The sequence below is a fragment of the Periplaneta americana genome, chromosome 7 (genome assembly GCF_040183065.1).
Source record: "Periplaneta americana isolate PAMFEO1 chromosome 7, P.americana_PAMFEO1_priV1, whole genome shotgun sequence".
In the NCBI taxonomy this organism is placed as follows: Eukaryota; Metazoa; Arthropoda; class Insecta; order Blattodea; family Blattidae; genus Periplaneta; species Periplaneta americana.
The window spans coordinates 53,968,727-53,996,647 of NC_091123.1; the positions used below are offsets into that span (position 1 = coordinate 53,968,727).

Consider the following 27,921-nt stretch of genomic DNA (forward strand, 5'->3'; position numbering starts at 1 on the left):
CATCTGTAAGTCATTTATTTCGGAAACTAGTGCATTAAAACATTACAAAATTATTTGTAACTAAAAAATCAAATGTGAACTTTCACTTGAGCTTGATTTCATCAATCTGCCATGACAGGAAGTAGGATCAGTGGCTTATCACTTTAAAATTTCAAATGGGAGTCGGGTCAAGTAAGGTAACATTTGATAGAGCTCTTCAAAACAAACAACTTTCATAGGAAGCGTTTTTATAAATTACTAATCTTTCAGTGAAAAAATGTACGAAAAGTTAATGTCATTAATACTGAGAAATGTTGCGAAAGGAAAATGTAAACTAGAAGATAAGTACATTTAATGTTGACATAGTACGCACACACAATTACCTAGCTGAGTGCCGACCTGCTGGCCGGCAGCACAATCGAGGGGTGAATAAAAGTAAATACCCCTTTCCCTTTGCTCGCTCAGCAGTGTTTCCTTTAGTCACCGCAGTACAGTATCTACGGCCAGGTCTACATGTGCACTGCACTTTGCCAGGTAATAAGCTCAGGTGGCCTTGCCCAACAATGTACAGTTGTCAAAAAAAAAAAAAAAAAAAAAAAAGTGGCCGCACTCGTGAACAGCAAATACATTTTCAAAGTCCACTTCGGGTCGCGGCGATGTTACACGATGCATGTGCTTGTACAAGCAGTTCCGTAACTATTAAAGTGTTCCATATCTGCGCCTCGTAGACCAGCGGTAGATTGCTTGTTTAATGATTCAAGATTCAAAGGTCGTGGGTTCGGGCCTTCTTCAAGTTTTCATTTTATTTTTTAATCGTTCTTTAGCGATGTAAATGATATTCAAATTATCATTTATATCCAGGTATCGTTCTTTATGGATATCACGTTATTTATATTTTGTTATCGTTCTTTAGAGATATGAATAAAATTCAAGTCATCATTTGTATTCTGTTATCGTTTTATAACGGTATGAATAATAATAATTATTATTGTATCTCCAATGGGGGTTAGCCCTATTTTACATATGTATGTTAGGGCTATAGTTTTATACACAAAAAACATAAGCATAAAGACAAATGGAAAATAAAATTAAATTAGCATACGCGATGTAAACAAAACATAAACAATCCGTAAATTAGGCATTGCGATTGCAAAAAAAATATCAGGTAGGCTATAAATATGAAACATCCAAAAACATTAACAACAGACATACGTAACACTTCTATAACACAAATATGCAGCTTTCCGTACCATACGTCATAAATTAATACGCAATAGTCACACAAACACAATCAAACTATAATTACGACATTGCGACATCAAGCATCCCATAACTGACTCACATACATAACAAATCAAGCATCCGTTACAACACATACACTTCAACATAGTAACCACACATTTAAAAGTTACAAATTTGGCTCCAAGAAGAATAAATAGGATACTGTTACTAATTACTATTCTTCTACAATTTCTTAAATACATCTGTAATAAATCTGTGAAATTCTGATATGAATAATATTCACGTTTTTTATATTGTTATCGTTCTTCAGCGATATAAATAATATTCAAGTTATCATTTATATTCTGTTTTCCTTCATCAGCATTATAAAACAATATTCAAGTTATTTATATTGTTATTGTTCTTTCGCAATATAAATAATCTGTATTTTATGTAAGTAATTATTATAACACAAATAACTATCTTTCTTTGTAAAATAGGTTATTTTATCTAGATAATTAAATACGTATTATATAATATCTTATGTTAATTAAACAAACCGATATTTATCATTTATATTCTCTTATCGTTCTTTAGTGGTACTGTATGAATAATATTCAAGTTATTTATATTGTAATCGTTCTTTAGCGATATAAGTAACATAAATTTAATATTAGGTTTGGAAAAATCCAGTTGCATAATAAAGGTATTAGTTTTTCTTTTTGTATTACTACATTATACTATCTTGAACCACAATAAAATGAAAAGGAGTAACGAGGAAATGAACCTGAGACGTTGACATCTAATTTCCGACGTTCGTCCGCTGAGCTACGAGGGCAAAAGTGTGGAAGCATTTTCGGAAAAATTGGTCCATTCACACTCTAAGATTTTCTGATGATTCGTAGAAGCTAGTCCAGGATGCCGGGAGCAAAGGCTAATTGAGATTTCGCGGTCTCTGATCGGGTCAAACATCCTGATAGAATTAATATTTAACCCTTGCCGTGACTTTCGGTGAAGTCCGGAGGGCCCAATTAGTCAAATCCACTCTCCTCATCTCCACGCTTGGGCCCCCTGGAATTTAATAAGATGCGAAAGAGATAGTGGTGTGCGGAAAGCAACGGGATGTTACCGCATTTACGCCTATCCTTCCCAAGAAAAACTGCAAACATGAACAAAGGAAGCTTTTAATAGAAGAAGAAGGATCTTCTGCGGACCTCTGGAAAAAGAACTGAGGAAGATACTAGTGAAGTGCTTTGTGTGGAGTGTGGCATTGTATGGGGAAGGAACATGGACATTACGACGAAATGAAGAGAAACGAATTGAAGCATTTGAAATGTGGATGTGGAGAAGAACGGTACGTGTGAAATGGACAGACAGAATAAGAAATAAATTTGTGTTTGAAAAAGTGAGTGAAGAAAGAATGATGCTGAAACTGATTAGAAAGAGAAAAAGGAATTGGTTGGGTCTCTGGTTGAAAAGAATAATAGACGACATTAGGATATGTGGATCATATGCGGAGACTAAGAGGAAGGCAGAAAATAGGAAAGATTGGAGATTGCTGGGTTTGCAATGAAAGACCTGCTCATGAACAGAACACTTATGTATGTATATTCAGAATGCCTGGAATATCGTGTCTAAAAACAGTCGCTATTTGCAAAGACTAGTCAATTCCATGCCCACTCGACTGCAAAAGATCGAGATAAGAGGAAGATAGACTAAATATTGAATTGTGGCTTTTTGTTTTGTTTTTTGAACGCTTAATTGTTTGAATGTTTTAAGGCCGACGCCAGTAAATTTGTTTTGTTTATGCCACGAAAGATATTTTATTGAGAATAAAATCTTTTTTCTTTCCATTTGGAGCCACAATATCCTAATGATAAAGTAATGGCATAATATATTAATGAACCTGATGTTAATTACTAAAATAATCGTAAAAGAGAAAGGAGCCATTATGTATAGTTTGTCTCTCTCAAAAACAGAACAAAAAAGAACATAAAAAGCACGAGGTTGTAGTCGAACGCAGGACCTCATGAAGAAGAGGCCTGAACGCTACCATTATGCTACCGAATAACACACAGTATAATTCAATTATAACTGTAGATATCAGGCAACGTGGTCCAACAACATGTAACATCGCCTGTCTCCGAATTGTAGCGAAGATACCCGAAGGGTACTTTGTTTCAGGAGAGCGGCCACTTTTTCTTTTGACAGCTGTACAATAAGAAGGAAGTGTTTTGTTTTCTCTGTACCTATGTATGTACATTTTTCTAGTTTTGCAATTACTTTCGTGACTAATAAAATAAGTACCTGAAAGTTAAGTTTAGAGTAAAGTTAAGAGTGATTACAAATACCTCCTACGTACTATAAACAGATGGGGTCCTGTGGCATGACCATCACGATCTCCTAACTTGAATCCTTTGGACTTCAACCTTTGGAGACGATTAAAAAAACATCGTCTATCAAGATCGTCCCACGATAAGAGATGACATGAAACAGCGAATCCGAGAGTCCTTTCAGTCATTTGACCACGCCAAACTGTTAGGAGTCACTGAGAGTGTTAGAAGAAGAATACGGGTGTGTGCAGCTCAAAATGGCAGACAGTTTGAACATATGTAAAAATTAATGATGTCCAGTCTTTCAGTAATACAGTGAAACTTGTGTAATTCGAATCTGAAGGGCATAATAAAAAATTCGAATTATGGAAAAATTCGAATTAAAAAATGGTACTGCAGAAGGCAAACTACAGGTGTACTGTATGTACTATATATTACTATAACATTTCAAGACAACAGGGTATTATAATACAAGAATTAAAAAAATGGTACTGCAGAAGGCAAACTACAGGTGTACTGTATGTACTATGTATTACTATAACATTTCAAGACAACAGGGTATTATAATACAAGAAAATATAGTGCTGTATAATGATAGGCCTATTACATAAATACAGTACGGTACAGTAATTAGTAAACATTTATGCACAACACATACAGTAGTTAAAAAAACATACCTTACTAGGCCTTTGTTAAGTAGGATGTGATTTTAGTCTGTTTCTTTTTATTGATTTGCTGGGTTACTGTAAAGTCCTCCAGTTTATTTAATGCATCAAACAGAGAACCATGCACATTTTGGTGTCCCTGAATGAATCTTCTTAGCTCTCGGAAGTGAAAGATAGGGGTTTGGGAGTTTGCGAAAAGCAATGCAACAGTGACCGTTTTAACTGAGTACGGTAACTATACTTTCGAGGTGAATGACACTCCAAGGGTTGTCAACCCGCATTGGGACCACTTTCTCCGAAAAGGAGATACAATGCATTCCCGGTTTCCCGGTTCCAGCCTCCAACCCCTATGGTCAGGTCAATTTGTTACAGTACTGGCTCGTTCCGCCTTTGCCACATTTCACTATAGAACTCATGTCCATTCTGGATTTGTTTTCTTCGAATTAAACAAAATTATGTTCGAATAAAAGACTATATTTATGCACTGTTTCCATAGGAAATTGAAGGGGACAAAGGAAAACTTCGAAATAAAGAATAATTCGAATTAAAATCGTTCGAATTACACAAGTTTCACTGTATCTGTCAACATTAATTTATTGTCTTGTTTACATTTTCGTATTGTAACATTTCTCAATATTCATGGCATTGTCTTTTCGTACGTTTTCTCATTGAAAGAGTAGGAATTGATAAAAAACGTTTTCCATTATTTTTTAAGAGCTCTATCAAATGGTACCCTATTTGATCCCGACTCCCATTTCAAATTTTAAAGTAATACGCCACTGATCCTACTTCCTGTTAGAACTGATTGATGAAATCAAGCTCAAGTGAAAGTTCACATGTGTTTTAGTTATAAATATTTTTTTTCGAAAGTTTTAATGCACTAGTCCCGAAATAAATGAATGTTACTGGTAGTCTGAATCACCCTGTATACTGAATGTTGAATTAATTCTCGAACAAGAAGCAACGTAGAAAAATCAATATGTGCTTTTATACTGTAAAGACTTAGAAATGATAAGTTTCAAAACAGTCATATATTATGAAGAATTTGTGGGACAAACAACTATACATTATATAGCAGTAATTTATTTTATAATTTGTAAAGAAATGAAGTATTCATTCATTACAATAGTCATGGGTCATAAAACATTTTCAAAGCAGTTGTAACATCAGTCATATAATCGCAATATATAACCAGTATGCTAGTTTATAAAGTTGTGGTTTATTCAAAACAAGCCTACATTTCTATCCGTGCTTCAAGGAAGGCTGTTCCAGTAAGTTATTCCTTATTTACTTACCACAATATTTATATATAGCTACTTAAATATACAAAATTTATAACATAAACAGTATGTGCAAATACCCAAGTAATCTTATTGTATTCTTGATGAAAAAGTCTTACAAAATGCATACCTATGTCAAGTAAAGAAAGATTCGATATTTCAGGTACCAATTGCCACAGTTTCCAAGTGTGTAGAGTTGTTGCTCAAAAAGGAGTATGCCAGTGGATGGGCACACAAATTAGCTATCTGATATGAAATTTTAGTATTTACTAGTATTTATTTAGTAGTATTTATTTATTTAACCTGGTAGAGATAAGGCCGTCAGACCTTTTCTGCCCCTCTACCAGGGGATTACAACTATAACATGAACAATAAGATTACAATTAATATTAAATTTACAATTACAATTACAATAAAAATTAAAGTACGACAAGAATACCTGATTAATGAAAGCTAGACATTTTATCATAGAAGTTAAGAACAAAGAATATTTTTGTATTTACTGAATTACAAATTAAACCTACAATAACAAAATTCTATAGTGATGAAATTACCGGATATTGAAATATTTTGTGATAGATTAAGAGAACTATTTACAAGAAACCATGTCTGAACGAGTCTCAATTACTGACCAAGTGCCTAGTAAGTTTGCGTTTGAATTGAATTTTATTTCGACAGTCCCTGATGCTAGCAGGTAACGAATTCCAGAGACTTGGCAGGGCTATTGTGAAAGAGGATGAGTATGAGGAGGTGCGATGGGATGGTATTGTTAGTATTGTTTCATGGCGAGGGCGTGTGTTCAGATTGTGGTGGGAAGAAAGGTAAGTGAAGCAATGTGTAAGTGGTAAAAAGGCAAGCAAACGTTTTTTATTCTCGATTACACAATTTTAACACTTGTATATCACTTTAAATAACAGTTATTCTGTATGGCTGTGAAACTTTGACTCTCACTTTGAGAGAGGAACAGAGATTAAGGGTGTTTGAGAATACAAATGAGCAAATAAATTAAATTGTAGGAAGGTCATCGTAGTATCAATGTTTATTTACTTACTTACAAATGGCTTTTAAGAAACCCGCAGGTTCATTGCCGCCCTTACATAAGCCCGCCATCGGTTCCTATCCTGTGCAAGATTAATCCAGTCTCCAGTATTATATGCCACTTCTCTCAAATCCATTTTAATATTATCCTCCCATCTACGTCTCGATCTTCTCAAAGGTCTTTTTATTTATCAGTAGAATTTATTTTCAAGAGGCTTCGAGCTCTAGTTCTGAATTATGAATATAACGTCAACTGCGGCACAAACAAGACGCGAGTGTTCCCTGATGGTTCCTGTGCCACGCGTCAAATAATGACGTCACGCCAATATAGTGTATGAACAACTAATGTTATCTCTGTACGCAATGGAGCAGAATACAGTCCCTACTAATAATATGTTACACTCGTTAAGTTAACAATAATTTGTGTTCCTTGTATCACAGCCGTAATCAAATTGCACAATACAGCCATCTTAACTTTTACAATAAACTGTCTAGCTTTTATTAATCAGTTAATCTTTTAGTATTTTGATTTTTATTGTAGTTGTAAATTTAATATTAATTGTAATTATAACTGTAATTGTATTCTTAATATTGTTGTTGTAATCCCCTGGTAGAGGGGAAGAGAAGGCCTAATGGCCTTATCTCTACCAGGTTAAATAAATAAATAAATAAATAAATAAATAAATAAATAAATAAATAAATAAATAAATAAATGAAATAAAAATCTAAGCAGAACACTTCACTAACTGCGATCACAAATACATCTAGGCCTAAATAAGAACAGGTATGAAAATTCTACACATTGAACCGTAATATCAGAAACTAAACATACTGGTACTAGTACAATACTAGATACATAGACTCACAAAAACACATCCTCAACATTCAACTCATCCTGTTTGTGGTAGAGAAAGTGTCACAAATAAGAAACAGGGATATAAATATGAAATAATGTGATATACGACCTAACACGTGTTGTATTCTAGCGGAATTCTTCCAAATTACTACGTACTATTACCACAGTCTAGTATATACAGTCACGAAGCTTGAGTCTATGAAAGTACTAGGAACAATAGACTGTGCAGATGCCATTTCATATTGTCTGTAATGAGGCGATAGTAGCGATCCTAGTGGTTACCAACTATCTATGGATGCATATTTACTACGTATTGAGCTTCGTGACTGTATATATACTTTATTTTATTTCAAGGAGAGCAGTTTCATAGAAAGGACTTTGCCGATAGATCTACTGCCCCCTACTAATTGGTTTTCATAAATAAATGTCTTCCTTACTGTGACGGAAATCTTGTCTTCTCCTGTTAGTAACCAATCACAAACCTCGTTCAAAAGAATTAACAGGCTCCAGTCAAATCCACGTGCAGGCAGAGTTGTCGCATTTTTTCCGAATTCCAAGAATCCCGTCAGTTTCACTGTCTCATTTTGAGGGTCACCAGGATTGTGGCAACTGTGCAATGTTGGGGCGAGGGAACAGGATGGAATTGTCAGAGATGTTTGTGTAGGAAGTCATAAATCTGTAAGTGGGTGTTTATAGGGGCCACCGAACTGCACTCCTTGAAATAAAATGGAGTATACTAGACTCTCTTTCGCGAGAATGTGTTAGTTTGCAGTTACAAGCTGGTTGAAACGTGTATCATTATTGCGTTTGAGGAAAATGAAAATTTTGGCGGCAAGTTATTTTCTTGAATATATATATATATATATATATATATATATATATATATATATATATATATATATTATTTTTCAATGTTAAATACTATTAAATAATATATTATATTCTTAAAGATAAACCATCTACGTTTATAGAAATGTAAGTGTCCTTAATTTATTTAGTTTTTAAATTATTATGATATATTTTGAGGTTGACTCACAACATCAGTCTGTGTCACAAATATGAAATATTATTATTATTATTATTATTATTATTATTATTATTTCATCATTATATCCTAATTTTCTGTTTCGTTACTTGTGTTGGTACCTGTAGGCGTAGGGAAAACCTCACCTCCCAACAAACTTAGAAAACACTGGAATGAAAAGGCAATGCAAGAAGCCATAAAACAATGTCCTCAAAAGACGTCAGAGACGATTGATCTGGATTCAGTATTACGGTTGGGGAAAACAAACTTCTAATAAAGGTGCTGGATGCTTGTTCTGTGCTTTTCTTAGTAGAGTCCAATTTGACTTTGCAATTTTGGTAATTTTGAAACTTGTCAGTAGTATTCGATATTTGTACCTCCATTTTCACGAAGGAAATGTTTTAGATTTTGCGGAAATTATTATTATTATTTATTTTTATTTATTTTTTTTTTTTACATTTTATGACATCCTCCAAATTTCTATATCCGGTTTACTATTCACAGTGAATTCAGGAATAAAGAGAACGATACTTCACGTTCAGTATTCAAAACATGTAGGTTCCAAAACGAAAAAAACAAAATTGTATTCCATATTTGTACCTTTTCCTCTAGTATTTATTTCCTCCTTAAATGCATCCTTAACTATCCTAAAAATTACATACGAAGAATAATGAAGTATCATGTAATGCAATTAATTTTATAAACTACTGTCCCATTTTTTATTACATATCAGGAATGAACTGACATTTCTGTGGGGTTCTCCATTGATTCCACTTTCTCCTTCTATAGTAGTCTTACCAACACCAATAATATTTATTACTCAAATTTGTTTCTCTTACTACTTCCAGATGGGTTTATAAATAAAATATGAAGACGAGCCACGTATTCCTCAAGCTGGTAATATTTTTCACATCAGCTAATGCGGCACGCATTTTGGGAATCTTTCCTTTACCTTCATTCAGCCATCAAATTGTTTATAGAATGATGATGAAAGAATTACATTCTCGTGGACATCATGTGGTTGTCGTCACAACCCATCCCATGCGTAACTCAAGTCTCGAGAACTACACCGAAATAGATACATCCGATACAGTTCCCTTGTGGTCAAAGAACTTCGAATCTAGTACAGTCAAAGATGAAGACACACATCAGAAGAAGTTCACTCGGGATTTACTGGAAGGTACTGAAATGATGTGTACAATTATGTATAAGAATCAAACTCTTCAGACAATACTCTTGGAGTACAGTTTTGATTTGGTAATTATAGAATGGCATTCAACACCTTGCGCATATGGGTATGGTTACTTTCTATCCAGCCCTTTGGTTGGCATCTCTTCATCTGGCGCTCAAGAAAATGGTCACGATTGTGTTGGAAATCCTGCACATCCGGCTTATATACCTAGTATATTTCTATCCCATACTGATCATAAAACCTTTTGGGAAAGAGTTTCCAGTGTTTGGTATTTTATGTGGTACAGATGGTTGTGGCATACCACAGTATTACCAAGACATGATGCCATTGCAAGGCAGCAGTTTGGAGACTCCATGCCATACATCGGAGATATTGAGAAGAATTTGAGTTTGCTGATACTGACTCTAGACTCCTTATCTCTGTACAACCGACCAAACGTCCCAGCTGTCGTCGATGTAAGTGGATTGCATCTGCAGATACCAAAACCTCTACCACAGGTTAGTCGAGTATATTTCACTTACCATATTTTAAATATTTATGGTACATCTTGATTACACAACATTTAACACTGTATCACTTCGGAATACACTTTCTTGTGTTAAATTATAACCTACCCTGTTTACATGTTTCGACCTATTTATGGGTCATCCTCAGAACCGGTCGTTGTTGGTCTTGGCGCCTCTTGTTTTGTTTCCTGTGAGGGTGTGTTCGTGTAGTATAATGCAGAGTCAAAGAGTGTCAACTCAATTTCAGAACACATACACTTTGACTCTACATTATACCACACGAATACACCCTCACAGGAAACAAAACAAGAGGCGCCAAGACCAACAACGACCAGTTCTGAGGATGACTCATAAATAGAGAAGGTACGTTAGAATTTAACACAAGAAAGTCTTATATATATTCCGAAATATAATTCTGTAATTACATACTCAGAGATACAATATTAAAAACTCTAGAGAAATATAAAAATGTGAATAACATCCATCTTCATTATCGTCACAAATGAAGATAAGGTCCATGTGACTTGCTCCTGTACCAAACACTATCTCAACATTCACCTTTACATGTTAGATATTTTACTATCTGTAAATTTGTTTGATGTACTTTTCTTATTACAATCTGTGAGAGTGAATCTCCGAAATAATTCTTGTTTCTTATATTTTCTTATTAAGTCGACATTATATCACTTCTATTAATTTATATATTCAAAATATTCGGGTCGAAATTACTATGTCGAGATCGGGTACGGAGACAAATAATAAAAGAAGAGCAAGCTGTGCGAAATATGTAATGTAATACGAATATTGAAGCTACAAATAAACTATGATAACATAATAATTGTATTTTATCTGGAAAAAGGAAAATTTAAGAAGTTTAGCTACTGCATTTCTTTTGCTATATCGTATAAGAAGTAATAGGAAGTGTACGTTCTTGCCCTCACTGACGGTATGTTTAGATGAAAACGTACCTGTGATATCATCAACAATACGATTTAGGCCCATTGACCTGTTTCGTCTCCATAGCAATATTAAAATTCGTCTTTCCAGCGTTTTCTAGGGCGTCCGATTCGTCTTCTCCCTTGCGGTTTGTAATGGTCTAGTCGATATGGAATGCGGGTTGGTTGCATGCTAGATATAAGTTCATGCCATTTATCCCTATATTATGTGATCGTTTGTATAATATTTGACATATTGAAGTGTGTTGTATCAGTGAAGAAGTATGTCGTGTCAGTGAAGTGTGCTGTGTAAGTGAAACGTCTTCCTGTCAGTGAAGCTTTATAGTTTATAGTGGCAGTGCATAGTATTTGAACAGTGAAATGTTTTTGAAGTGTTAGTGAAATCAGGATAGAATCAGTGAAATGTGTCGTAGTTCCATTGCAGTGAGTGAGTTGACAGCGAAATGAGTGTAATTTGAAAGGTACTTGTGTAGATATGAACATATCATACTCGTGGGTTTTAGTTCGATCTTAGTTTTAAGATACAAATTAGATTTATTTCAAATGTTATTTTAAGTGATCGTTTCATTTAATTTAGTATATTCCCTGTTGTTGTTGTTGTTGTTGTTGTTGTTGTTGTTGTTGTTACTGTAATACAATACCTGTACGTACTCTCCCTGGTAGAACTCTTGACTCAACCCGTTGCAGAAGATGCGACGAGCAAGAAACGCTTCCTCACGTCTTGGGTTTCTGCCGTCATGGAGAATTGCTCCGAATCAACAGACATAATACGGTTCGTTCTCTCATCGCAGCTTCAATCCGTCAGAATGCTTCCTATGAGGTTTATGAGGAGGTTGGTTGCGTCTCTTCTGATGGCTCTACTAGACGGGCTGATATCACCATAATTGATAGGCAGAAGGATAAGGGTGTCATTCTTGATCCCACAATCCGTTTTGAGATGCATGAGCAACAGCCACAAGTGGTGTGTCGTGAAAAACAAGTCATATATGAGCCTTGTTGTCAGCATCTTGGAGCACAATACCACATTACACATTGGACAGTTTTTGGGCTCATGTTCGGTGCCCGTGGCACGATCCCACGTGAAACTTTAAATCAACTTAAACAATATAAAATTTCTGATGCAACGATTGATGCCATAGGATCTCACGTGTTAAAATCATCCTTAGCTATAATTAGTAATCATTTGTACCCAACAAAAATTTTATTGTAAATGATTTCCTACGTTTTCTTATATTAATGTTTTTTCTTTTTCTTTCCAAGTGTCACAAAATTGTTTTGTTTACTTATTATTCTTTATGAATTGATTAGTAGGCCGATCTATCGAACCCTTATTTAGGGCGGCTTTTGTTTCTTCTATTATTATTATTATTATTATTATTATTATTATTATTATTATTATTATTATTATTATTATTATTATTTATTGTTAGTATTAATTATTAGTATTATTATTAATTGTATTTTTAATTAATAAGTTTATTATTGTCATTATTGAGTGTAATTAGTTACCACTGCCACCGGGTATATACCCAATGCAGTGTGAATAAATACATACATATTTAGTTCCTGTCGTATGTCTTCATTTCGCTTGTGGTCCAATAAGCTATATCCTGCTACTGGCCTTAGCAGTCTCATTTCAGCTGCTTCTACTCTCTTCATTTGTTGAGTTGTCATGCACCATGTTTCCGATCCATAGGTTAATGTTGGAATTGCCATTGTTTTGTAAAATTTTAAAATTGTGTCGGTCCTAACTTTCTTCTTTAGTGTTCTTTTCATCGTCCCAATTAAATGCTGGAATTTAGAGAGCTTCCTATCTATGTCGTTAATTTGTTCATATGATATCATGCAACTTAGGTTAATTAAAACAGTTCACTTGCTCTATTATTTCATTTTTAATAATTATTTTTGTTCTTAATGGCGTTGTTCCCTTAAAACCCATCACTTTAGTCCTTTTAGTAGATATTTGAAGATCATATTCTTTTGAGCGAGATCGTGCGTATTTACTTGGTTTCCGCACAAAACCAATCCGCGGAAAGTCTAAAATTCCACATTCAGTATTCCCAACCTAACACACATAAAAATGTCCCTCTTCTTACGCTTAAGTGACATATTGATTTTACTGCTTTAGGCTTTTAACATATTATTTTTAGAGGCGTCCAATATAGTAAGAATTATAAATAGGAAACTTACCACTGCAATTTCACCTAAACTGCACTGCTAATTATTGTTTTCAAATATTTTAAAAAATTAAGTAAACTCTACAACTCCACTAAAGTTACTGCATTCGTGATGCAAGTAACATTAAGGAAGCCGTGAAAAAATCAACAAACTTGCCGATGTTATTACCGCAATATGTTATATAAATAATATTGTTAAAATATTAAAATGAAAAATAAATCATTACATAACCTTACCGTTTGTTTTAAGTTCGTATTTATAGACTGGGGGAAAAAAAGACAGACGTATATCACGGCCTGCTGGAGTATAGTAAACACAGAGAATACATTTTAAAGCAACAATGTTGAAGAAAGATATTTTTGTTTTGCAAATTTGCGGTCATTGAACAGAAACCAAGGTGGAGATTTCATTGCAATTAGAAATTCCTCTTTCAGGTATGTAATAAACGATCTTCGCAAAAAATAATGTACGATACACGAGCGGTATGTTTTCTTTCAATTCTCAACTACGTTTCGCTTTATCAAACTTTTCCTCGAACTTGAAAAATTCAACATACCGCTCTTGTAACGCATATTACTATTGCGATGCAGTTCAATTTAAACAAAGCTCGTTGGAGGTCACCTTCTGTGGTTGTAAATACAGCCTGGCCATCGGGAAACAATATTGTATTTAGGGTTTAAAAATTGTTTCCATATGTAATAGCCACCTTCTGGTGACGTCGTCAATGTATAAATTAAATAAAACAGGTGATAAAGAACACCCTTGTCGAACACCACGTGTTATTTCTTCGCTTTTTCCATTCCTTAGTTTAATTCTAATTTTAGTTTTACTATATAAGACTTGTATTACCCTTATTAGATGAAAACGTACCTGTAATATAATTTATTAAATTTCAGGGTATCCAATGAAATTTATTTCTATTCAAGGCAGTACATGCAGAAAGTAAATCACTAGGAACGTAACAGTTTTATTTTGAGATTCTCAACTTCATAACAAATTTCTCTTTCCCTTTATGGCTTATAGGCTACTTCTAAAAATTTAACATTAATTATTGTCGTGTCACAAATTCGGTGGGACTCTGAATATATACGGTTAAAACGCCAACTCACCTAAATATATGAAACCACAGAGCAATTTGCAACGTAGATAAATTGAATTCCTAGACAAGATTTTAACTAATGACGGTGATATCCATGATACTTTAAAGATTCTCTCTCTTCATGATCATAATCATCACCATCTTCAATAAGTAGTAGTACCAGATCACTCCAAAGTGTTGTTCCTAAGTCCTAACTGTAATTCAGTCAATTGATAAGGATCTAATCGTCACCATTTTGACACAATTCAAATTGGTGGAGGTTGCAACGGGCTGTGGCCTTAGAAACATAAAGACTTGCTGACAATTATTCACGGCTACTAACGAGTTCCTGTTCTTCCAGTTTGGTGGACATACCCTCATTATCTAAAATAAGTCATCTTCCTAAGCGACATTTCTCTGTAATGGTGAGATCTCCATTAATAATTCGCTTAAAACATTTCCAGTATTGAAGCCCAATTATCTTCTACTTCACATATTTATTCCGTTACTGATTTTACACTCGCGAATTGCGATTGTGTCCCCGCATATTTCCAACCAGAAACTGGAAATAATTTGTACTGCATATCGCAAACAGAAGATATTTAATAAAATGTTTGTTGAAAACTGTTTGAAAGTGATCCAAAAGATATTAAACAAATTCTCAATTGCCTAGTAACTCAAATGAATACATATTTTATAGGAAAGTATTTTCAGACATTCTTGGTCTGTCTGTATGATTCTCAAGTCAAATGTCTTCATTGTTCTATTGGTCTTCGTGCCAAAGCCGTCTCGAAGTCCTCTTATAACATAATGAAATACTGAAGTTGGGAAAATGTGTGATGTTTCCATGCACTCAAAATGTTATTTAGAATCTTGAGCGTCACTGAATACATAATTCACCAGAAATTCTTTACCCAAGTTTCGATATATTAATAGGACCAAGTATAAGCACCTGTCTCAAAACTATATTTGTGTTCCTTCCAAAGTTTGAGAATAATATCTGCTCAAACTTGAAATTCCACTCCGATATGAAATCAGTAGCGAATTTTGTATAAATTCTATTGTCAAAATATCAGTCAGAAACTAAATTAATCAAACTTCTTTTTGTAATTTGGCATCGTAAACAATTTTGTGCTATCTGGAAGAATTTTCTACCCCATCTAGAGACCATAATGTAGCAATCATACCACTAAACTTAGCCTCATCTATGGATTGGCTGCAGACTGGTGAAAGTGACTATTAATGAGCCGAAAAAAAAAACCTAAAAAAACGACACCGAATTACTAATAAAACTTTAGTGCGATTTATAATCTATAATTGCCGACATACTATTAAGCTAAATAGACAAAGTGTGATTCTCACACCGTCTTCAGTTGTTTCCTAATTTACAAAGTGTTTAAAACGGTTGACTGAAACTGAAGAAGCTTATAGAGGATTTAAAGTATAACATTTTTCTAGTAGTGCCCTTTTGTCTTCGAAGTAATCCTGTCAGGACAAGCCCGTAACATCAAATACTACATTGCGGATGTAATCATAATTTGCGCCTGAACTCCCGTCACAAGGTATGAATAGGGAGTTATTCCAGAGCTGTTAAAACCGTTACACTTATCGCGTGTCAGCAGATTTAGATGCAACAGTCGGAACATCAGCACACTTCATTCTTGCTGTATGAAACTTACTAAATATCGCATATCCCGGGTGTTTGATCGGAAGAGGAGGTCCGACTGAATGACCAGCCAGCTCCCCTAAGTTGATATCTCTGATTTACTTCTTTAAGGGGCGTATCAAAAGCCTCGTGTATTCGAATCTGTGTAAGATTTAGAAATAGTTTTAGACACGATAGTTGTAGCATCTGATGTGGTTCGGAGGGTACATGGGGTATTTGGGAAAGTGTAATGGCTGAACTGAATATGTTCAAACAACTTTTAGAGTAACACAAAATTAATTATTACGTTCATGTAATCTTTACTTAAATTTACGTACAAATGATTATTACTTCATTGATTTGTTATCCATTAAGTAGGTAGTGTAACATTCAAAGGCTTATACCGACTTAGGATTAAATCCTCAGTTCCTATTGTAAAATTGTTATACTCCAAATTCTCTGTAAGCTCCTTCAGTTTGAGCACAACAATTTGAATCACCCAAGAGTTCGAATAAGTTAAAAGTACAAATCAGTGTTCCGAATAATCGGCAGGACCTGCAAGATTTCCTTGATGGAGCATCAGAAGGAGTTATCTACTTCAGTCTGGGAACTAACATTAGAAGTGACGGAATGTCAGCCGAGAAGAGGCAGATGTTCCTCGACGCGTTCTCAGAACTGCAGCAATTCAGAGTTCTATGGAAATGGGAAGGTGATGAGTTACCAGGGCTACCAAGCAATGTCAAGTTGGTCAAATGGCTTCCACAACAGGATGTTCTAAGTATGTAAATATGCAAGGCGTTCAGAATATTAGAGTGAACACAGATATGACTAACCATTCAGCCAATTATAAAATATAATAACCGTTTGCATTATTTATAAAAAACGAAACATTACTTAAGATAATCATTAGTTATTTCCTGAAATAATGAGTAATGTCGAACTAAACGGTATCAAAGGAAGAACGGGATCGTGTGCAGACATGTTTTGTGCTCAACCCACAGAAATAAATAGAAATTATAGCTAGACAACTGGATATGTCAAAAAACATTGTGGCCCCCGCGATCACTGGACCTGACACTGTGTGACTTCTCTTTTGTGCAGTTACATCAAATACAAGGTATTCGTCTTACCGATGCCGCGTAATATTAGAGATCTAAGGCAGCGTATCATCGCAGCGATTGACCTATCGACTGGTCCATGTTGACGCGAGTATGGCAAGAACTATTCTAGTGTGGATGTGTGGCGTGTTAACCATGGTACACACATTGAACATTTGTAGATGTAAAAGAAACTGTTTGAATTCCTCGTTCGTTCTGGACTGGTTTCATTAACGTATGTTCAATAGTTTAATCACAAAGCTTTTTAATCCTTCAATTTATTTATTTTTATTTTATTGGGTTATTTTACGACGCTGTACCAACATCTAGGTTATTTAGCGTCTGAATGATATGAAGGTGATAATGCCGGTGAAATGAGTCCGGGGTCCAGCACCGAAAGTTACCCAGCATTTGCTCCTATTGGGTTGAGGGAAAACCCCGGAAAAAACCTCAACCAGGTAACTCGCCCCGACCGGAATTCGAACCCGGGCCACCTGGTTTCGCGGCCAGACGCGCTGACCGTTACTCCACAGGCGTGGGCTTTTAATCCCTCAAATCTTAAAAAAAAACACGGTGTATATATAAATAATATCAATGTAGATTTAACTTATTACAATATAAATTAACCTGTCTTCGTTTAAAACTTGCAGTCAACAATAACGTAATCGTTTTTGCTGCAATATATGCGATTTGTTGAAGGGGCTGGACTCTTTCCTTGCTAGCCCGGCATCCCGCGCGAAGGATGTTGCCACAGCAACTGAATCACCTACATCCTAGAACATATAACAGATTGCTCATCCCTATGTTAAAATCGGTAGCACTTTGAAGAGAACAACCGCTAGGATCGCCACCCGTCCGCCGTAAACGAACACGAGATGGCAGTACAGTCGCTAATGCAATTCAAATGGGAGTTCTGACGTGACTCCTTATGTAACAACTAGATGGCAGCATAGTAAACCTGACAAAAGTTGTCACCGTCAAAACCATAAGGCCGAGCAATCTGGGTATTTATGATTTTGGCCTACATTCAGAATAATCATTTTCAACATTAAGAAGTTTTTAAAGTTTTTTTTTCATATAAAGTTTTATAGGATATTACTCGTATCACTTCATTTGACTGATGAATGTGTTTGTTTATAACATTATTTATATTCTTCCTTACTTCCCTGCCCAATGATATGACCTTTACTGCAAACTCAGAATTCTACAATGTTCCCTCTTCTCCGCCTACCTCTTTGTCTCCACATACGATCCATATACTTTAATGTTGTCTGTCATCTGATATTATCATCTTATTTCCCGAACATTTTGTGTTCGTTTTTCCTTCCAGTGTATTCTTCAGTAAGACATGGATGTCAGTAAGACATCGTGCCTCACTTGAGAAATAATGCCTCACTGACCTTAACAGAGCTTATGAGCTTATTCCGAATCTCAGCGCTTAGCAATCTGATGGCATGACGGTGTTCCGAATTTCACCGATGGCGTCACTGATGCTCCACCGGTGTCGCACCGGTGCCATCAGCTTGCAGAGGTGGTGGCAGTCTCCATCAGCCGCCATCAGTGAATCTGATTGGTTCTTGTATAGGGCGGGAATTAGCAGACGAATGACATTGTGCACTGTTGTGTCATGGCGGTGTGTTCTGCTTTAGTTCTGCTGTATTGTTTGTAATGAGCACAACGTAAAAACAATATGTTAATGGCTTATGAGCGAACATGTCAACGGACCAGTTATTACTACTGGTTCAAGAAATAAATTGTTTATGCTATCTTTTCTTTGAACGAGATGGTAGTACGAAAATTTCGCAAAATTTTGCTAGTGTAGCACAGAAAACAACTTGTACAGTCGCCATGACAGCATCGATCCTTCCAGCAGTTTGGTTCCTTATTTCGCTGCAACGTGACGTCATTGATGCCACCGGACCGGTGAGATTCGGAATACGCTGAAAGAATAGCGGAAGTCTTCCAGATCACTGCATGCACAGTCACACAAAAAAATTATGTCATGCTTCGTACAGAATTATCGCAAAATCAAAAATGGTTTGAAAGAATTTAGCAACAACTGCGCTTAAAATTATCCGTTTTAGTCAGTTTTTTTTACCTAAATAGTGCCCAAAAATGATTCCATTTTCGCGTTAGGCAGTTTTCCGTTTTAAAGTATTATTTTACATAGTAAATCAATCCGTCCTCACATTTATTTTTCGTTTGTGCAGGTTTCTCTTTAAAGAGGGTACGTTTTAGCAAGGTTTTGCTGTACATAATCCTTCCTCCTTCCATACCTGGCGCTTAATGCCCGCGCACGACGTCAAGGTCAGATAAATGCGCTTGCTTTGACATCACTGATTTACAGTGTCATACTTCTAGGTACATACAACACATGCTTGCATTAACATAATTGCGTATCACTTGCATAAATAACATACACTAACTAGATTTAACCCTGCCACTTGAATCACGGGAGTGGCTTGTTATCTCCTGACTTACAGGTCACCGAAACGTCAAAATGTTCATATACCAAGGGGGACTACAGAGTACAGAAGAAGCAATTCAAGCTGGTGTGCCTGTAATAGGAATTCCGATCTTCGCGGATCAAGACAGGATTGTAAGAAACATGGCTGAATTTGGAGCAGCAATCTTCGTGGAATTCAATAATCTAAAAAAAGAAGTGATATTAGATGCAATCAGTGAGATAATTTACAACAGAACGTAAGTGAATAAGAACTTCATGATTTTTTCATAAAATAACAGTAATTATTACTTCGAAATAAATTATAACACTAGCAATAAGAATTATTTCCTTTTCAAACCATCTTCTGCAGCTGGTATAGTTGGTAATCTATACTAATAATAAATCTGTAGCCGAAATTTTTCTGGTAATTTTCGATTTTCCAAAAATAATTGGTCTTAACATATATAATTAACCACCCTGAAACCGAAAATCGCATTTTTGACATTTTTGTTTGTATGTCTGTCTGTATGTTTGTTACCTTTTCACGCCATAATGGCTGAACCGATTTATATGAAAATTGGAATATAAATTAAGTTCGTTGTAACTTAGATTTTAGGCTATATGGCATTCAAAATACTTTATTTAAAAGGGGGGTTATAAGGGGGCCTGAATTAAATAAATCGAAATATCTCGCTTATTATTGATTTTTGTGAAAAATGTTACATAACAACAGTTTCTTTAAAAATGATTTCCGATAAGTTTTATTCTTTACAAAATTTTGATAGGACTGATATTTAATGAGATAAATGAGTTTTAAAATTAAAATAACGCCATCTAAGACGGTGCAATGAATTAAGAACAAATGACTTCGTCTATAAGGGGCCTTGGACATCAACAATCGAAAGCTATTAAACATAGCCTACAGAGAATGTTTCTGTGTTCGTATGAAGTAATATCAGAAGCTAAATTAACCGATTTGTATAATTAATTATTATTTCACCATTGGAAAGTGTAGTTTCTCTAGATGGACATAATGCTATAATGTTATTACAGTAACGTCTGAGTAAATCGAGGACAGGTAAGATTAAAGTACCTTCTTATGCACAGAAAATTTGATAGGCTATTTTGTACATTCGTTTTCTGTATTTCTTAAAATAATATTTATGTACACTCATTTTAATCTCAGAGAATTAACGAACAACGAGAGTGTATTGATTTAGTATGCAGTAATAGTACGTTAGCTTAGCAATCCATTATTTTATAATTCAAATTTTAACTATGCTCAATTGAATCGTGTTAAAATACATAAAATATATGCAATAAATGCAATGCAAAAAAAAATTGGGTAATGAGTGAAGCAGATTATCTTGCCCTGTTGTAAAAGTTGTTCCCTGGATCAAACGTCCTATTTTAATTATGTAATTACTTTATATTTATTTCTGTCAGGTGCAGCGGAGCGCACGGGTACGGCTAGTAATAGTATATTATGAAACAAATTTATAATGTTGTACTTTATTGCACGAGTCAATGTTTAGGAAACTAGCTTTCTTGTTTCCTATTTTTGAAAGTGCAATAACTGTGTAATATTATAAACGTGTTTCATACGCTGTTTTCTATACGACTGCATTATGAAACAATTAATAAAGAAAAAACACCAAAATTTGTAATGGTAGTTTGATATTATAGTCTATGAAGAAAAGGGGTTGCTATGACAGCAACGATGTATGAAAAATGCACGGCAAAAGCGTTTCGTAACAATATTAACTTTATGACACAAGGTATGACGTCATAATAGAAGCCATGACGTTTTGGTTGGCATGGTAATACTTTACGGCAAATAATGTGGCATATTGCGCAACAATTTCACTAACGCTGAAACATTATGATGCTGGAGTAAAAAAAATTATTTTCACGCATTTATTTCCTTTTACCCTTTCAAGAATTTGATCAAGGTGTTATTACCAAGTCCCAAAAAACTAGTTCGATTAATTAAAATGTGTCTTAGTGAAACTTACAGCAGAGTCCGTACAGGCCAGTTTCTATCTGATGCTTTTCCAATTCACTGCGGGTTAAAGCAAGGAGATGCACTATCACCTTTGCTTTTTAACTTCACTCTAGTTCTAGAATATGGCATTAGAAAAGTTCAGGATAACAGACGGGGTTTGAAATTGAACGGGTTATATCAGCGTCTTGTCTGTGCGGAAGACGTAAATATGTTAGGAGAAAATCCACAAACGATTAGGAAAACACGGAACTTCTACTTCAGGCAAGTAAAGCGATAGGTTTGGAAGTAAATCCCGAAAAGACTGGTCTCGTGACCAGAATAATGTACGAAATGGAAACATAAAAATTGAAAATCTATCCTTCGAAGAGGTGGAAAAATTCAAATATCTTGGAGCAACAGTAACAAATATAAATGATACGTGGGAGGAAATTAAACGCAGAATAAATATGGGAAATGCCTGTCATTATTCGGTTGAGAAGCTTTTGTCATCTAGTCTGCTGTCAAAAAAACTGAAGGTTAGAATTTATAAAACAATTATACTACCGGCTGTTCTGTATGGTTGTGAAACTTGGACTCTCACTTAGAGAGAGGAACAGAGATTGAGGGTGTTTGAGAATAAAGTTCTTAGGAAAATATTTGGGGCTAAAAGGGATGAAGTTACAGGAGAATGGAGAAAGTTACACAACGCAGAACTGCACGCACTGTATTCTTGACCTGACACAATTAGGAACATTAAATCCAGACGTTTGAGAAGGGCAGATCATGTAGCATACGTATGGGCAAATCCAGAAATGCATGTAGAGTGTTAGTTGGGAGCCCGGAGGGAATAAGACCTTTGCGGAGGCCGAGACGTAGATGGGAGGATAATATTAAAATGGATTTGAGGGAGGTGGGATATGATGATAGATACTGGATTGATCTTGCATAGGATAGGGACCGATTGCAGGCCTATGTGAGGGCGGCAATGAACCTCCGTTTTCCTTAAAAGCCATAAGTAAGTAAGTTATTACCAAGAGCCCAATGATATCAAGAAGACACCATTTCAGAGGCAGCTAGGCCAGGAGATAATGCGGTAGATTGCTCAGTTCCTTTACCCCATCATAGCATATAATACTTTTAACCCAGATAAGACTGAATTATTTTTTGCTAAAAAATACGATTTTTTGTATGAATTATTTAATTGTAATTGACATAACATAACAGAGCTGTTTTTAATTTTTTTTATATTGATAGTACCCGAGTTTTTCAGTGTCCTATATATAGAACGTCAGTCATATATCCATGCAAAAACATTATATGACATAAGTCGTTTTAGCACTAATATATATATTTGTCTAGCTTAACAATACAACTAATTAATACAACATTATAATATCACTCACACACAATAAGATTATTATATTTTTCGAGAATGTTTATGGTGTGTGATACGTGATAAAACATTTTACATGTACACCAACATCACACTTCATACATATTATTGTTGTCTTTGTGTGACACTGTCTGCACCGATTTTGTTTTTCTTGAAATACCACAAAATGATTACTTCCATCAAACCCTGAATCTTTTGCTCAGTCTTAGATAAGATAGTCTACCGCAGTGGTCGTAGCACTCGCTGAAATGGGTAAAGGGTAAGTGCAGCAGGATTAGGTAGAGAGCATACCCGCCAGCAGCCACAAATGCACCTGCGGGTAAGAGACGATAGCCCGAGAGTGCAGTGAGTTGACGACCGCTGGTCTGCCGCTTGACTGTACATGTCGAGCAGTGGATTCGAGAACAGATACGACAAGACGTTTGCGAAATGCAAGATGATCGAGTTTTTTGTTATAGTTTATCTTGTATAGCTGCCATGCATTTTGGTCTGCTACGTCAATGCAGACCAAAGTACCATTTCTTGCTTCTAATAGATGTTTTGTACAGATTAATGTTTTGGTCCACCCATATTTTTGTTGTACTAATATATGATATTGGACTATTTCACTGATAGACTATTTTCTTCTTCAAATTTCTAGAGTATCTTGAAACTGTGTGCACGGAAATTGAAAAATATAGCAGGCTTATTTCCCTGCTGTATGTCAACTTCTTCCCAATTGAAATTTATCATTCTTTCTCTTCATCTGTATATCAGTTGCTGAATCACTAGTATTTCTACTGCCATTCTCACCATCGCCTTTACTATGTTCATCATCACCATTATCACTTTCGTCATCATAATCATCCATTCCCTCTCCTTGTGTGTTGAGAGTTACTTCCGTCTCAGCTCGCAACTGACTACCAGGCATTTTATCAATTGTAGGCTTATTTTCATCACCAGAATCCTCATCAGTTACATTCCCAGACGCACTTTTTGGTGATAAAATGGTGATGAAATGTTATTGCACTTAGGTATAGCAACTTGGTCGTCCTAAATCATTTGTAAGCTTTCATTTAGTGAAAACCTCCTATAATAACACGAGTACCATCAGTCTCACGAAATGTCGCTTCTTATGACTGACGTACTACATGTAGTACGTCTAACTTTACCATGATATAGCATAACACTAAATAAAAAATTGAATCTAATTATGAATTATTATATACGAAGTACATCATACGAGTATGCCCTAATCAATATCAAAAGCATTATATTGTGAATTTTATTTAGTAACAACAATGTAATTTATTCGTCACAACAATAATTCCTTTCTACAATTCACCTTAAACGCTCTCGTCAACAATTGGATCTTCACTCACACAGTATTCGTTATAGCACTCCACCGACGACAATGACAATTTACTTGGACTAGTACGAACAACAATTAACTGTTAATCTTAACTAATATTTACAAATCAGAACTATCAGTTCTCAGTTCACAGTTCTTCTACCTCAGTCACTCGAGTTCACAGTATCTCGAACCACAGACCTTCAGAGACAGTTCACTGTACTCGAACTCGGGTCCCTCCAACTGCGGTCCACTGCACTCGAACTCAGGTCCCTCCAACTGCGGTCCACTGCACTCGAACTCAGGCCTTCGGATGCTGACGCAGATGCGGACGCACACTCGAGTCGAACTCCGGCTGGCTTGCTTGCTCTGGCTTTCTCACTGACTGAATAACTGAAAACTCTGAAACTCTAGTTCGCTGGCGCCTGCTCTTTTATAGCAAAATCATAGTTGCGAGAACCTTCTACAGTTGTGTAGAGAATTATCTCGATATCTCTACATCGACAGACTCCTGGAATAGTCGAGAAGGTCGTTCCACATTCACTGCGTTAAGTAGCAGCTGCGCGCAGACTCGTTGCGTTGACGTAATACACCCTCTCTCTTCTCTCCACCGCGCGACGTCACTCAATGTTCCGTGGAGCCTGTGCGATCTGCTTTCTTGCGGGACGCTGGTCGTGAGTTCGATTCTCACGTCGCTGTCACAATATCTATAGCATGTGATATATACCTATTTCAAGAACAACATGTTCTGCTTCACAGCCATGACTCACACAAATATGTTAACAACAATGACTATGACAGACTGAACATAATAAAAAACATTGGAGGCAATTTATAACTCATAAGGATTGTGGTATCATGATTGCCGACTATGAAAATCTTACACAACAATGTTAAAAAAATAAAACGTCCGGTGTCCTATATATAGGACGTCAGTCTTATCTGGGTTAATTCTGTGTTGTCTTGTTTAGATACTTCTTTCCCTAAATCAACCAGGTTCTTAAAGGCACTGATTTGTTCTACTGCTGTACGATATATCTGTAGGTTGAATCTCATTGGAAAATTGGAAAATGTTAAGCATTTGGTTTCTTTTTTTCTGTACATATAGCCATATTATACTTCTTTCCAGCCATCGCGTAGTTCAGTCGACTAAGGTGCGGGTTCCATTTCCGCTTGGAATGATTCCCTGATTGGGTTTTTTCCGAGGTTTTTCCCAACCATAAAGCAAATGTCCGGTAATCTATGGCGAATCCTCGGCCTCATCACGCCAAATATCAACTTGCTATTACCAATCCCATCGACGCTAAGTAATTTAGTAGTTGATTCAGCGTCGTTAAATAACCAAGTAAAATAAAAAAAATACTTATTTCCTGCTGAATAAAATTTATCTATGTAAAAGTCGCCGTAAATCGTCTACAGATTCTGAAATCAGTACGGCACAATCGACAGTCGATATGTTACTAAACGTTGGATAGATCTTTGAAGTGAAGAAAGGATTGCAGAAGAATCTTCAGTTTGTATTAACTTTTCCTACCACCTGTCAAAAAAAAACAGTGCACAAATTACATCTTTCCACGCTCTACATTGTCTCTGAAAATGTTTAGCACTCCACAATTTCAAATTGCAAAAACTATCCGTCCTATTGTTCATCTCGTGTGTTCTTCACTCACAACTGAGCAGTCAATGCGGGGCGTTCATGGGCAGCTGCGCTGTGCACCGCCGCCTCTACTCTACTTCCGCGAGCGTGGAAAGATAAAATGTATTCACTGTATATACCTTTATCTGACACCTCTTGCAGACAGAAATAATATCGACAAACCAAGACAATAATCATGTTCATTCAGTATTCGTATTCATAACTACATAACGATGAAATCTATATGTATTCGTGTTACAATTACAGATATAAAGAAAATATGAAGAAACTGGCGAATCGGCTCAGTGATGAGGCTGACAACTCCATGGACCGTGCAATATGGTGGATTGAGTACGTCATCAGACACAAAGGCGCACCTCATCTCCGCTCAGCAGCGGTTGACCTTATGTGGTACCAGTACCTTCTGCTTGACGTCACTGCTTCCATCATTTTCGTGTTTATTTTAACATCATGGATTGCTTACCGTGTCATTTTATTTCTCATATCAAGAATCTACTCTCGAGTAAATGTGACATAAGGAAGACTATGAAAATATTGGATCTACGTAAAAGAACACTTGTAAGAATATTGAAATTCATTTGTTTCCATGGTCTACTTAGAGATTTGTTTTGAAGTAAGCCTATGTAGATCTGGAAAACGAAATGAATTCACTCTATTCGTATAGTCTTCATAGTTCTTCGTGCGTTGAATTATTTTCTCCAGCAATGAAAATATTTATATTTTACTACATTCGCCGTTAGGTATTATTACAGTAGTCCTTGATCGTCCTTTAGTGCCACAAAAACGTAAGTTCATCTGCTGTAATTTTAATCAAAATAATTTTAGTGACACAGGGACGTGACAGTGATAAAAGTGAAGCTCTAAAATCACTAGACTTTTAAATAAAATTTAATCAATTTTCACTTAAGCTAGCTTTCACAAGCATCATGCAACGTTTTCTATATTGATTTAAGATAAAAATATATCATTTCTCAACCAAATGCTGGTCTGAAAAGGTGTACCCCAGCAAATGGTTATCAAGCACTTGTAATCAGTCAGGTACACTTTTCTAAGACAGTCTTTATGTTTTATTGAACATGTGGGTTGTTATAAAATTGATGCCTTCAATTGTTTTAAAAAACTTGGTGATCCATAATGTAGCGAATTTTCTTGATTCCCGGATTGTCACAGGTAAAAAGTATCACGGACTTCTCCTCACAAATTTTTTATCACAGGGATATTATGTCACATCGGAATTAATGTCATAAGAAGAAGAATATCAAATGGCTGCTTTGTCGTGGGGGTTTCACATCACAGCAGAATTTATGTCCTGTGTGCAGCATTTTATATGGCGTATACCACTTTATTGAAATTTGTAAATAAACAGGTAAATCTATTTCAAGTATTAGATATTCTACAAAATATTACAAAATATATTACTTTATTGAAAACACATCTTCATCGCAAACCATCTTTCACACGTCTTTGTTTAAGGTACATGTACCCCTTATAAATTAATTTCTTACTCCCTTACTATGTTGCTGGGTCAACAACCTGGTTTTACCAAATGTCCATGCATTCTTTGCCTGTGGGATAGTAGGGCACGAGTTGATCACTGGACTGCGAAAGACTGGCCAAATCGACAAAATTTGGAAGTCGGTTGCAAGAATGTTGTGCACCAAATTACAGCACAATTACTGCATACCCATTTTAATCAACAGTATCGCTATTAAAATTCTCACTTTTTATTTAAATGTGTAACTTATTTTTAATTCTCTCTTTCTTTTAAAAATATCCTTTCGGATTTTGGCTTATCATTATAACATACTTTATCCAAATTGCTTTATGACCTTTTGTGCACGCCATTTCCTTAAAATTTGTGATTTTACGTAGGTATAATATTTTTCTTATTCTCATACTTAACGAGTTAATTTCTTTTGTTTTGCATTATACAGCACAATTAAGCACAGTGAGATTTATTCGGCAAAATAAATAAGTTTAATTTTACATTGCTCGGTCTCTTATAGTACTCTTCATAGAGGTTTCATTCTCTTCGTTTTATGACCTTTTGTGCACGCCATTTC

General features: G+C 35.5%; 1 protein-coding gene across 1 annotated transcript; it reads left to right on the forward strand.

Annotated features, from left to right (window-relative positions):
• The first annotated feature begins 5,424 nt into the window (after positions 1-5,424).
• Positions 5,425-27,847, forward strand: LOC138703102 (UDP-glycosyltransferase UGT5-like). Its single transcript, XM_069830688.1, has 5 exons — positions 5,425-5,469; positions 9,245-10,085; positions 16,504-16,729; positions 19,532-19,751; positions 26,105-27,847. The coding sequence occupies exons 2-5, from the start codon at positions 9,264-9,266 to the stop codon at positions 26,373-26,375; spliced, it is 1,539 nt and encodes a 512-aa protein (XP_069686789.1). The 5' UTR covers positions 5,425-5,469; positions 9,245-9,263; the 3' UTR covers positions 26,376-27,847.
• Positions 27,848-27,921: the final 74 nt, after the last annotated feature.

Excerpts from the sequence above, each read along its gene's own strand:
- LOC138703102 (XM_069830688.1), top strand. The coding sequence starts at position 9,264 with ATGAAGACGAGCCACGTATTCCTCAAGCTGGTAATATTTTTCACATCA. Across the intron at positions 10,086-16,503 it reads TACCAAAACCTCTACCACAG|GACCTGCAAGATTTCCTTGA; the intron begins GTTAGTCGAGTA and ends AATAATCGGCAG. Across the intron at positions 19,752-26,104 it reads GAGATAATTTACAACAGAAC|ATATAAAGAAAATATGAAGA; the intron begins GTAAGTGAATAA and ends TTACAATTACAG.